Source organism: Tasmannia lanceolata, unplaced genomic scaffold (genome assembly GCF_043159265.1).
Source record: "Tasmannia lanceolata isolate RefF3 unplaced genomic scaffold, GAP_Taslan_0.1 ptg000007l, whole genome shotgun sequence".
NCBI lineage: Eukaryota > Viridiplantae > Streptophyta > Magnoliopsida > Canellales > Winteraceae > Tasmannia > Tasmannia lanceolata.
The window spans coordinates 22,303,037-22,315,888 of record NW_027518684.1 but is presented as its reverse complement, the minus strand read 5'-3'; the positions used below and the strand labels follow the sequence as shown (position 1 = coordinate 22,315,888).

General features: G+C 38.1%; 2 protein-coding genes and 1 long non-coding RNA gene across 3 annotated transcripts; all 3 read left to right on the top strand.

Moving 5' to 3' along the window:
• Positions 1 to 1,415: 1,415 nt before the first annotated feature.
• Positions 1,416 to 2,545, top strand: LOC143880667 (zinc finger BED domain-containing protein RICESLEEPER 3-like). Its single transcript, XM_077383639.1, has 3 exons — positions 1,416 to 1,457; positions 1,577 to 2,119; positions 2,219 to 2,545. The coding sequence occupies exons 1-3, from the start codon at positions 1,416 to 1,418 to the stop codon at positions 2,543 to 2,545; spliced, it is 912 nt and encodes a 303-aa protein (XP_077239754.1).
• A 586-nt stretch (positions 2,546 to 3,131) lies between these two features.
• On the top strand, positions 3,132 to 4,015 carry LOC143881151 (uncharacterized). Its single transcript, XR_013251882.1, has 3 exons — positions 3,132 to 3,599; positions 3,678 to 3,740; positions 3,859 to 4,015. It is a non-coding gene; the product is annotated as an uncharacterized LOC143881151 (long non-coding RNA).
• Positions 4,016 to 6,284: 2,269 nt separating this feature from the next.
• LOC143880666 (protein FAR1-RELATED SEQUENCE 1-like) lies at positions 6,285 to 9,506 on the top strand. Its single transcript, XM_077383638.1, has 5 exons — positions 6,285 to 6,478; positions 6,566 to 7,514; positions 7,851 to 7,949; positions 8,405 to 8,476; positions 9,348 to 9,506. The coding sequence occupies exons 1-5, from the start codon at positions 6,285 to 6,287 to the stop codon at positions 9,504 to 9,506; spliced, it is 1,473 nt and encodes a 490-aa protein (XP_077239753.1).
• Positions 9,507 to 12,852: the final 3,346 nt, after the last annotated feature.

The window sequence follows — 12,852 nt, the reverse complement described above, 5'->3', positions numbered from 1 at the left end:
GAGTAGGGCTTTGCCCGAACCACTATACATCGGTGTGTTCTTTCTTGTCTTGCATTTCCATTATCAACTTTTGGTTTGACATTTCTTTTTTGTTTCTAATTATTTGCACTAACCAAATATTTAAGTAAGTGAAGAAAATTCCAATTAGGGTTCATAGGTAAGTTTCAAAGGCCTAATTTTGAGTTAAATTCAATTCACCCCCCCTCTTGATTATTTCAGTAAAAGACTAAAATTGTAATACAAAAAACGTAAAAGCAAAAAACCCACTCACGCAAACAGGGACTCTTTCCAAAACAGGGAATCTTTCCATCTTCGTTTTCTCTTTTCCCCCTTTGGTACTAGGGTTTCATTGTTTCAAGAGAAGTAGAGAACCAAGGAGATCTCAGATCTGCTATGCTACTCTGCTACAAAACTGAACCTCACACGATCGAGCCTCACACGAGATCTCAGATCTGCTATGCTACTCTTCTTTCACCTTGTTTCTGATCTCTTTTCTCTCAATGATTTTGTTTTCTCCACCATTGATCTACTGTCTTTGATTTCATTTCTATCTTTGATCTATTCTCCATCTCTCCTTCTCTGGATCTCTACTTTCTCACTTGATTTGGGCTGAGAGAGAAGAAGAGCTCTTTTGAAAAGGGTTTGGAAAAAGAGAAAACAAGAAAACTTCTCTTTCTAGGGTTTGAGGAGAGAAGAGTTGGGGTTTCAAGGTTTGAGAAAAGGTCCTACACGATTTCGCAGAAAGGGGTTCACCTTGGATATTTCACAGCAGGTGGTCAATTTTGCTATCCATCTTTCTGTCTTCATTGTTGCAATTGGTTCCTTTTCTTGTAGTGTTAGAGTTGACTGTTTTACTGCCTCCACTCCTGCTTAGTTTTTTCCTCCTTTTCTTTGAGGTTGGGGTCATTACAACACCTATCAGTCGAGTGGGTGAAGACTTTGTAGATGCTACATGACGTTGGCTTCCAGTCATATTTGATTTTTTGTGGTGAGACGCCGGTTGAAGTACAGATGTCGATGAAATCCGGGAGTGCTGCTCCAACTTTTGCAACATCTTTCTATGTGCATTGCCCTCTTTTCCAGCATTTCCACTCTTCTTTGTTTTTTATATCCACGGTTTTCATTTAAAATCTGTTTGGATCCTTGATTTCATAAAAGCCATGACTAAATTTACATGTGTGAACTGTTTTCATTAAAAAAAAAAGGGAAAAGACATAGGTCTGGTATGTAACTTGAAGATTGAAAATGTATGTAAGCTAGGCCTTTAGATTCATTACCTTTTTTTTCTCATTCTCCTCATTTGTCATTACCTTTTTTTTTTTTCAATTCCCTTGCAGGTTTGTTCGAAAGCCTCAAAAGATCCCGTCTGATTAGTGATTACACTACACCTCTTTTGAAGTGAGTCCCCTTATTAAATGATGATGGAGGATGATATTGACGAGAACTACGATATTCCGGTGAGAATTGCTTCTTATTTGTTTATTATAACGATGCATTCATTTCATTCTTGTAAGATTTACTTTGTATTTTATTTCCACCAAACTTAAAAAATGGTAATTTGTGGATATTTGTTTAGGTCTTGGATTCTTCTGAAAATGCTACTAATACTGTTAGCACTCATGGGGACTCCTCGACACAAACATCTAAAAAAAGAGCATATCCAACTAAATCTGTTGTATGGAATCATTTTACCAAAGAGAAAGGACCTGATGGGATAGATGAGAGGGCTAAGTGTAATTATTGCAAGAAATTATTTGCATGCCCAAGTAGCAGTGGCACTAGTAGTCTTAAACGACATTTGGATAAGACATGCATCCCTTATACCTCACGAGATAAGAGCCAGAAGTTATTGTCTTTTAAATCCGTTAGAGATGGCGATGATGTGGAGGAAGGGGCGGGTGTTATGCCTTGGATGTTTGACCAAGATCGAGCTCGAAGAGAGTTGGCTATTTTTATAATTAAGCTCGAACTTCCATTTAACATAGTTGACAAGGATGCCTTTAGAGATTTTATGATGGTTATCCAACCTCGACTCAAAGTTATATCACGCACAACTATAAGGAAAGAGTTGTTGAATATATATGGAGAGGAGAAACTTAAACTGAAAAGATTGATTGGTGTATGTCATCGGGTTTCTTTAACTGCCGACATGTGGACATCTAATTAGACTTTAGGTTATTTATGTCTTACAGCACATTTCATTGATGATAATTGGAAGTTACATAAGAAGATTCTGAATTTTTGTATGGTTCCAGCTCCACATGGGGGAGATGTTATTGTGAATGCAATTGAATTATGCTTGATTGATTGGAATATAAGCAAGTTAAGTACCATTAACCTAGATAATGACTCAAATAACATCGTTGTTGTTAGGACACTTGTTCCGGTTCTTTCAAGGAAAGGCATGTTACTACAAGAAGGTCGATTTTTTCACGTTCATTGTGCTGCACATGTCATCAATCTCATAGTGCAAGATGGGCTAAATGAGATTAAAGAATCGGTTGATGTTATTCGAGAAAGTGTTAAATATGTTCGGGGTTCATAAGCAAGAAAACAGTTGTTTGAAGAATGTATTTTGCAAGAGAGGCTTTCAAGTGAGAGAGGCTTATGTATAGATGTGGCTACAAGATGGAACTCCACCTTTCTTATGCTAGAGTCTGCATTACAGTTTGAGAGTGCCTTCACTCGCTTACAGACACGAGATGCCATCTTTGCAAGAGAAGCCCCTACTGTTGTTGATTGGAAGAATGCTAAAGTTATTTGCCGATTATTAAAAGTCTTTTATGATGCTACAAAGCTTTTCTCTGGGCATAAATATACAACTGTAAATTTGTATTTTCATGAGGTTTTTGCGATTTAAGAACACTTGCTTGGGATGGCTATACACGAAGATGTATCTATTAACCAAATGGCTACTAAGATGCAAAGTAAGTTTGATAAATATTGGAGGGAGTGCAATGTGATGCTTGCTATTGCAGTTGTCCTTGATCCTAGGTATAAGCTTAAATATTTGAGTTTTATGTACCATCTTATCTATGCTACGGATGAAGTTGAATCACAAGTTTCACTTGTTAAGTATGAGGCCTTTAAGATTTATGATGAGTATGTATCTGCCTATAGTTCAAGGCGAAGGCGAGTTTTACAGTCGGTGGAAAGATTTTCAGAGGTTGACGATAGAACTTCTCCTCTTGGTGAGAGGAGGATTTCTAGTTTACAAAAACAATTTTTCAAGATGAGTGCTGAAAAGAATGATGTTGGGCCGACATCAGAGCTGGAACGATATTTGAAAGAAGAGAATCATGTAGATGATCCTAAATTCGACATTTTGAGCTGGTGGAAAATTAACAGCTCAAAGTATCCTATACTTTCTCAAATGGCTCGTGATATCTTGTCGATTCCGGTATCCACAGTTGCTTCAGAGTCGGCTTTCAGTACCGGTGGTAGAGTTCTTGACAAATACAGAAGTTCAATGAGTCGTGGGGTTGTGCAAGCATTGGTTTGCACTCAAGATTGGCTACGAGCTGTTAGATGTGATGGTGATAATGATGAAGAAATCAAAGTTTATCAACATGATAATGATATTGAAATCATTGAATCAGGTAATGTAACTACACATTTGCTTAGATAATTATAAACATGTTTTAAAAATTCTAATGTATTTTCTTTTCTTTTTGGAGGTCTCATTGATTCTCGACAAATTCCATAATATGATAACAATCTTGAGCTATGCCATAGATGAGGTAAACTTCATACATAAATTCTTTTAAATAATGGCTGTCTATAAATTCCTTTGGATAATACTCAACTTTTGTAATGCAAAAATTCACTCATATTCCGTGTGTTTTTTTATTTATGCAGAAACCTATTGGAATTCTTTTTGGTGCAGAAAGCCCTCTGTGGAAGCATTAACAATGGAATCAACTACATTAGCTTTTAAGTCTATTAGGCATATGTTGTCTTTTTGCACTTAATTTTGAGTAACTTCGTTTTTCCAATGTTTTACATTTCTTTAGTTTCTGGGGACAACTTGGTTTGTAGTGGGCTGGAACAATACATTATAGTGGTTTTGAGCAACTTTGTGCTTAATATGATAATTATGTTTTGATAAGTTTCTTAATATGGCATTCAATATCATCATTGACCTTATATCAGAAATCACCTTCATGACTGGAAAGCTACTTTATATTCATTCCATTTGAGAAATTATTGCTTTACAGGCCGAAAGTGGTGATCTTATTGCCTACGGTTTGATACCAGAATTTGTTGGACGATTCCCAGTAATTATTAGTTTGTCTGCTCTCACTGAGGACCAACTTGTTGATGTAGTTCCTTGGACAGGCTCCATCTAAGAACTGTGTTTACAACATCGCTTTGTAGGTTCTTACGGAGCCCAGAAATGCCTTGGGAAAACAATACAAAAAGATGTTTCAAATGAATAATGTAAGTTTTCGTTCTCAAAAGTCAATACCTCTTCTTATTGTGTTCAAATCCATGAGATCTGTGGTACAGGTTGCTTTGCACATTGCAGTCAGTAGCTTACCTGGATAGTATTTTAGTTGTACTTAATTTAATCCTTTTGTTTCCCAGGTAAAGCTGCATTTCACAGATCTTTGTTATTTAATTTTTGCTTCAGTGGCATTGCAGTGATAGTGTTGTATATGCATGCTCAGCTCTCTTCTGGAACTATGCAGGTGATGAAAGAATGCCTTTTAACTGTGTATTTCTTTCCTTTTGATTCACATGGAGCACTTGTAATTCAGATGCTGAATATTATTAATTTTCCATCAAACAGCTAGAACGTGGGCTTCATGGCTTAGAACCTGTTGTGGTAGAGCAACCTTTACTACAAAAAAGTTATGTGACGAGTTTTTTTCCTCTGGAGAAGACGTCCACTAAGTTTACTTTCCTTACATGGCCTACTCAAGACATCTAGTATGTTTAATTTCATTGCATGGCCTGCAATTTCATTCATTTTTTGTTTTTTATGGTCATCTTCTTTGTGTCATTGAAGAATCAGACTCATTATTAATCTCTTATCTTTGCCCAACTTTCCATAACTCATTGCTGATTTTTCCTCAATGTGAGCCTGTAAAAGAAATATTTCATGTTTAATTTCTTTTGGTGAAAATGATTGCTTGCCCATTCTAGAAAGGAAGTTGCCTTGCCAAACAAGAGTTTTCCTTAAAAAATTGCGTCAATGTGAAAAAATCCGACCCGACCCGACCCGACTCGAGATATATCATGGGTAGGGCCGGGTTTGGGTCTCGTGGGTTTTCCGGAAAAAACCTGACCCGCCCGACCCGAGATATTTCTCGGGTTGGGTTGGGTTCTTCAAAACCCGATCTGTCCGACCCGAGCTACAGCCCTACTAATAAGGATGATGTGGCGAGTGTTTTAGCTAGCAAACCTTTTGAAGGCCAGCTTTTTGATAATTGTGAAGATGCCTATGCATTCTATAACTCACATGTGTTGACTACAGGTTTTGGAATTCGAAAAGGTAGGACCAATAGGTTAATCAAAACAGGTGAACCTATAAGGAAGAGTTATGTATGTCATAAAGAGGGATTGAGAAATCCTAATGATAAGAGACAGATTGGGATGGATGTGAAGCGGCGTTGTGAAACAAGAGAGGGTTACGTGGCAAAGATGGAGATCAATTTGACAAAAGAGGATAAGTGGGAAGTTAGAATTTTTGTGGAAGAACATTGCCATGATCTTACATCTCCATTGAAGACACGATTGCACCATTCACATAATACATTACACAAGAAAGCCTCATGTAAAAACTTGATGGATAAAATGCACAGTGATGGGTTTGGTCCTTCTGGCATTGCAAGGGCAATTAGCGCTTCAAATGATCGTTCATCTAGTGCTCTCACACCAGATCAGGTGTCGTCTCATTTGAGAGCACATAGGGCTAACAACATGGGACGAAAAGCTGCACAGTAGCTAATCAGTTCCAACAGAAACGAGAGGAAGATCCGAATTTTGAGTTTGCCATGGAGATAGATGTTGATGGAAACCTGAGATCGATGTTTTGGGCAGATTCGAGGGCCAGAGAGGCATACCTAACCTTTAGCGACGTAATTTTTTTTGACGTCACTTATAAGACGAACAGGTATAGGATGCCGTTTGCACCATTTACCGACGTAAACCACCACATACAGTCTACACTTTTTGGTTGTGCCCTCCTAGCAGATGAGACGGAGGAGACATTCACTTGGTTGTTTTGACAGTGGTTAAAATGCATGTTTGACAAAGCTCCAGGGTGTATAATAACTGATATGGATGGGACGATGAGAAACACGATTAGGCATGTTTTTCCAAATACACGCTATCGCTTTTGCTCTTGGCACATTAGTAGGCATCTAGTTGAGCATGTTCCAGATATGCGAGATGCAACTAGTCAGATTTATAAGGAATACAACCATTGGTTTTATAGGAAACACAAAGCCGACAGTGAGAAGGAATGGGGAGCGTTGGTGGAGAAATATAATTTAGATGAAAGACATTGGTTATGTAAGATGTGAGATTTACGAATGCACTGGGTTCCTGCTTATTTTAGAGACACATTCACAGCTGGAATGACTTCAAGTACACGAAGCGAAAGCATTAATGCTTTCTTCGATGGATTTATTAAGCAAAGTACCACTTTAGAAGAATTCGTGGTACAATATGAAAAGGCACTTGTGGATCGGCGGAAAAAGGAAGCTGAAGAGGATTGGAGGACTAAATCATCACATGCAGTATTGAAGACAAAGAGCACATTGGAAGCAGATGCTGCAAAGTGTTATACTAGGAAAATTTTTGACTTGTTCCAGCTTCAATTTCTAGCGAGTATTGATTGTTGGGAGGACAAGGAGAGTGAGAATGGGAACGTCACTGAATACAAGGTAAGAATGCGTAATGAGGAGGAATGGAAGAATTACAAGGTTATATATGATGTATCAGAAGGTGTTAATGCTACATGTGAGTGTGCGATGTTTGAGACCGCAGGAATTCTATGTAGACACATACTTCGCATAATGGATATGAGGCGTTTAGGTTTTATTCCCGAGCGATATCTCATAAATTGGTGGACAATTGGGGCGAGATATCAAGTGAATAGTTTCGCATCTACAAGCATAGGAGATAGTGACGAAGTAACTTCATTTGAGAGATGGTGCATTACATCAAGGGTTCATAAAGTACTAGATGAACACCCGACAAAGAAGAGCATTTTGAAGAAGATGGAAGAAGACTTAAATGTGTGGGTGGCGGAATGCGAACAAGCAAAGAAAGACAAGGAGAGTGTCTTGGAAAGTAGTGGCAGTCAAGTACAATCCAACTATCCTTTCGAGATACGTATTCACGACCCTCAAGTTGTGAGAACCAAGGGTCGGCCAAAAACTGCTATAAGGATTAAATCTCCAGTGGAGGCCTCTCAATCTCAACCAAAGCAGCAAAGGACGTGTAAAAAATGTGGAGAAAAAGGCCATTATGCGACCACGTGCAAAAACATACCCGAGGAAGAGGTATGTTTTTAAATCTCAATGTGTTTGTAATAATTTTTTCCAAATTGGAAGGTTTATAATATGTTTCTCATATAGATGACTACAACGAAGGTTGTATAGGAAGACGTTAGAGTTGGCGAGGAGGAGGACCACTGTTGGAGTGCACTAAGTAAGTGTTTACAATCAAATGTACTTCTAATAGACTTATTGAAACAATCATAATGCCACTATTATTTTTAATTAAAACTCGTGCAAAATGATTGGCCATCCTTTTTTTTATCTGTGTGCCATATCTTGTTTCACTTCTAATAGATTTTTGTGTACCACTGATGAATTTTAATCATGCATTTGATGCAGGTCAGTAGAAGATGTCAGAAATTGGTCACTGAAGCTTTGGTGCAGATATTTTTTTGTTCACTTGCTATTTGGAACCAACAACAGTTTTGTTCACCTGCTGTTTGGAACCTACAACGGTTCAACTAGTGTTTGGAACCTACAATTGGGAAGTTAATCCATACAACTGTTCAACTACAGTGGTTGTGTTTTTTTTAAATTCTGTATGCAATTGTACCCAATTTTTGGGATTTTCAATGTAAACATTTGGTGAATGTAAACAGGGTGCCTTTTGGAATGTAAACAGGGTGCATTTTAGATGTGAATGTAAACAGGTGGAGAATGTAAACAGGGTGGCAATTTAACATTTGCCTGTAAACAGGGTGCCAATCTAAGAATATTGTCAAAAATTTTCATTTAGTAATTCAATGGTTCTTGTGTTCTTTTGTCTTCTTAGGTTGGGGACAAATTGGGGTCTTTCAATTGTCTTGTGCACATTTATACTGTTTTTTATCCCTGTCTCAAATTCCTTACACCTAGTCTTGTATGAGTTTCTGATGATGATGTTCAATGTGCAGGTTCGTGCAATGGGTGCGACGGGGTTTGTTCTAATAACCTCATTCTTAATAAGAGAAAATATCCTAGCCCTGGTAACCATTTATTTGTCTATGGTTTTTATTTCCATGTCTATGGTTTTTATTTCCAATGCCAGTGACCAATTTCCTAACGTTTTTAATCCATCTCCTCTCGGGCATAGGACATAAGATCTTCCTCTTCAAACTGCCCCAAAGTTACCAATTCATCCCCCTCTAGCAAACCATGAATCTAACACTCTTTCATCTAAACATTCTTATTCTTGAACTGAAGACAGGGTGTTGAAAATATCATCGCCCAATTTATCATTTGCCTTAAAATTGTGGAAATAAAAAAATTCCCGGGAAAATTTCATATGGGTGAGATAAAATTTGATGACCTGTATCTAACCCATATAACCATATAAAATATATCTGCGAATTTGTTTGGATTGCCAGAATTAAGGGCTGGAATTGGTATCCTACTTCGATTTTGCCCAATTTCTGACATTTGGTTCAGAATCATGAACTGAATCAAGATGTGGAAATGACACCGGGATGAAACTAAGAGGTGGTATTTTGATTCCACTTGGATTGTAATGATATTTTTTTCGTGCCCATCTCTCACAACTGTCCCCACTATATTTCATGGAATACTTTTCATGTAAACAGGGTGCCTTTTCTAAGAATATCTAAGAATATGTAAACAGGGTGGAGTGTAAACAGGGTGCCTATTCATTGTTCCCATTTTCGTCATAATTTCTTCACTTTTGAATCTGCACATTTTGAAAGGGGCTCGATTTAACTTATTTTCCTTTCAGCCTTTATTAGCTTCTCATCCCTCGAAAGTATACTTGCCTTTGTTTATTTTGAACGGATCCTATTAGCTGTTGCCAAAGTTCTTTTATTCTTTAACTGCTTAAAAATCATCTGGATTTGGTGATTTCAGACATTGGACATTGTGGCTGAGAGCCCAGATAAATTCAGAATCGTTGCACTGGCAGGTGGTTCAAATGTGACTCTCCTCGCTGACCAGGTAGATTTACATATGGAAAAAGCTTCACAAAGAGGCAAAGCTGAAGGTCTCAAAGCATTGGATTGTGGTTAAAGCATTTACAAGTGCAACCACGACGAAAGCATATGAAGCTTACAGCTATACAAGTAAAGCATTACAAGAGATGATGTCTGTTACAATATGATTGAGACTCTTGCATTCTTCCCACCTCACTCAGTGCTACATTCATAAAAAAAAAAACAAGGAAAAAAACCACAACACCCATAACTTTAATCCACCCAGTTTCATTCTCGACCACTTTAACGGCTTCACGTCCTTGTTGCACCAACACCTTCAATTCAACAACCTCATTATCCAACCTTTCCAACACTTTAATGGCTTCACATCCCTGTTGCACCAACACCTTCAATTCGGCAACCTCGCTCTCCAACCTTTGCAGACGTTGATTTGCAATCATGTTGTCCCTCCTCAAACAAAATTCGTTGTCGTCAACATCATTTTGACACCAACGGAAATACTCACACTTCTTGATGTCAAGTTCTTGTGTGTTGTATGAGCTTTAGGAATTTGAAATTTGGTCAAGAAATAAAATCACACGTATTGAAACGTATTGAATATTTACTTACAACGAATCCAGATGTGTAGTAGGGTCGTCCTCGGTTTCCATTTTTATCTGACTTAGTTATTCTGATACAGGCTTTCTTTTGACACTCACAATTCACCACAGTTGAACTACCATCACTCTCAGTAGACGACGCCATCGATTAATCTTAACTATCTGCACAAAAAAAATAAGGATTTCATCATAAGTAAAAGAATTGGTTACGTATATATAAAGAATTAGATCATGCCAAATATCCTCATGAATGAAGAAAAATTGGGTAGGTATCCTTAAACCTCTCAGCTATTAACAAATGAATAACAATATCAATAAAACCACAATGATTTGAATGTAAATAAGGTTTCATTGCGGTCATGGAAACACAATCAGAACATATCCCATATTTTCACTTCAAATGTCACAGAAAATCAATTAAATGATGTTCACAAAAAATCCTCTTTGAAACCCACAAAAAATAAACAACATGAACAGAACATCCATAGAACATCCATTAAATGATCACAAAAAATCCTCTTTGAAACCCACAAAAAATAAACAACATAAACTAAACATCCATTAAATGATGTTCACAAAAAATATATAACATATGTATGTAAGAAACAATAGCAAATCAGAAGACATGTATGCATCATCATGAGGAGTGACACATGAGGAGAGACACAACCATTTTTGCATTGTAACACCATTTTTGAACAATGCATCATCATGAGGAGAGATACAACCAATCCAAGTGAAAGCCGTTTCAATTTCTTAATTAATGACAGCAACCAAACTTCATTATAAGATTTTTGAACCAATTAAAAACCACCCACTCTTGGTAATGTTGTTTAACAAGGTAGAATTGTGGCCAGAATTCTTTTAACCCAGCCAAACAACTAGGAACTTAGAGCCATTTACCTTGGGTTATATCAATTTATGACAGTTTAGTTCTGATTTACCCTTAGGAGCTATCTTTTCACTGTTTAATGAAGGTTTCCACTCTATATACTTCTCAATTTGGGGCTTTGCTTAGGTACCCAAAAAACCAAGTTTTAAGTGTGCAAATGAAAAGCATGAAAATCCAAATATGAGACAAGGGAAAACAAGGAAACCTGGTTTTTTGCATGCTTAAAAACTAGGTTTTTTTAGGCTTAAAACATGTCCTCAAAACTAGGTTTTTTTAGGCCCGATTCTTCCTCTTTTAGCAAAAAAAAATGGAAAAAGAAAGAAAGGGGTGGAGACAAAATCTACATTTTTACAAGTAGATGAAGCCGGCATTTTTACAAGTAGATGAAGCCATGACACATTTTTTTTATCCCACAACCACAAAATCTACACACGATTTTTTATTTTTTATGATAAATTAGTTTGAGGGGTGGAGAGAAAGGGTTAGGGCAGATGGGAGGAGAGAATTGGGAGGGCACGAATGGGTATAGGGTGAGAAGTGGGAGGGTGAGATTTGGGTAGAGGGTAGAGGGTGAGATTTGGGAGGCCCGATTTTTCCTCGTTTCGCCCTCATCTCCTTCTCAAACCATCTCGGGTTTCCCCTCCTTAAAAACCAGGTTTTTTTAGGCCCGATTCTTCCTCTTTTAGCATAAAAAAATGGAAAAAGAAAGAAAAGGGTGGAGAAGGACTTACCTGGTGAAGGAGATTCTCACCCGAGGAGATGAGGGCGACGGTTTCAGCGAGGAGACGAAGAGAACGAGGGTGAGGGTTTGTCTTCGTAGTGTAGAAAACCCTTTTCTTCTCTCTGTTTCGTTCTAAGAGAAGAAACCCTAGTTATTTTTTGGGTTTCACCCCCCCCTTACCTGGGGAAGGAGGTGGAAACCCGAGAAGGAGAGGCGAGGAGATGAGGGCGAAACGAGGTTTCACCAAAACCAGTGAGGGTTTTGAGCCATACGTTCAGAGAAAGAGACGAGGGTATGGGATTTGGGTTTTTTTAGTTTTGGGCTTTGTTGCTAGATGCCCTCATTTTCATTTTTTAAATGTATGGCTGAGATTGCATTACATCTAAGGGCTGCTGTTAACAGGTGCGACAGACGTTAGTAATGTGTAGAGAAGTCTCTAAACACATGTGTAGGAACTGTTTTCTCTCTCTCTCTCCCTCTCTCCCTCTCCCTCTCTGTTGGTGAGCTTAAGCTCACCAAACTTATGGTGAGCTAGCTTGCCCAATCACATGGGTCCCACATTTTGGGGAGTGATCCAAACCATTCATTTGCAAGGCCTTATCATAGATAGGGGGTGTACCAAAAATCAGCTCCATAGGATCATCCTAACCCCTCCATTTGTGGAAGACAAAAATGGGGCAGATTTGTGTCTGTCCATTTTTGTCCTCCACAAATGGAGGGGTTAGGATGATCCTATGGAGCTGATTTTTGGTACACCCCCCATCTATGTAAGGGACTTTCAAATGAATGGTTTGGATCATCCTAACAAAGTGGGCCCCCATGTGATTGGGCAAGCTAGCTCACCATAAGTTTAGCTCACCAACAGTTTCCTCACACACACACACACACACACACACACACACACACACACATATATATATATATATATATATATATATATATGTGAGAAAACTGTTGGTGAACTTAAGTGCACCATTTTTTTGGTGCGCTTAAGTTGTTATAACGCCTCTCATTGGTGCGCTTAAGCGGGACCCAAACGTTTAAATGAATGGGAGGCGTTATAGCAACTTAAGCGCACCAAAAAAATGGTGAGCTTAAGCGCACCAACAGTTTTCTCTATATATATAAATAAAATGATTGTGCGCTCGAGCGCATATAGCTTATATGCGCTCTTGTTAGGATGATCCAAAGCATTCATTTGAAGGGCCCT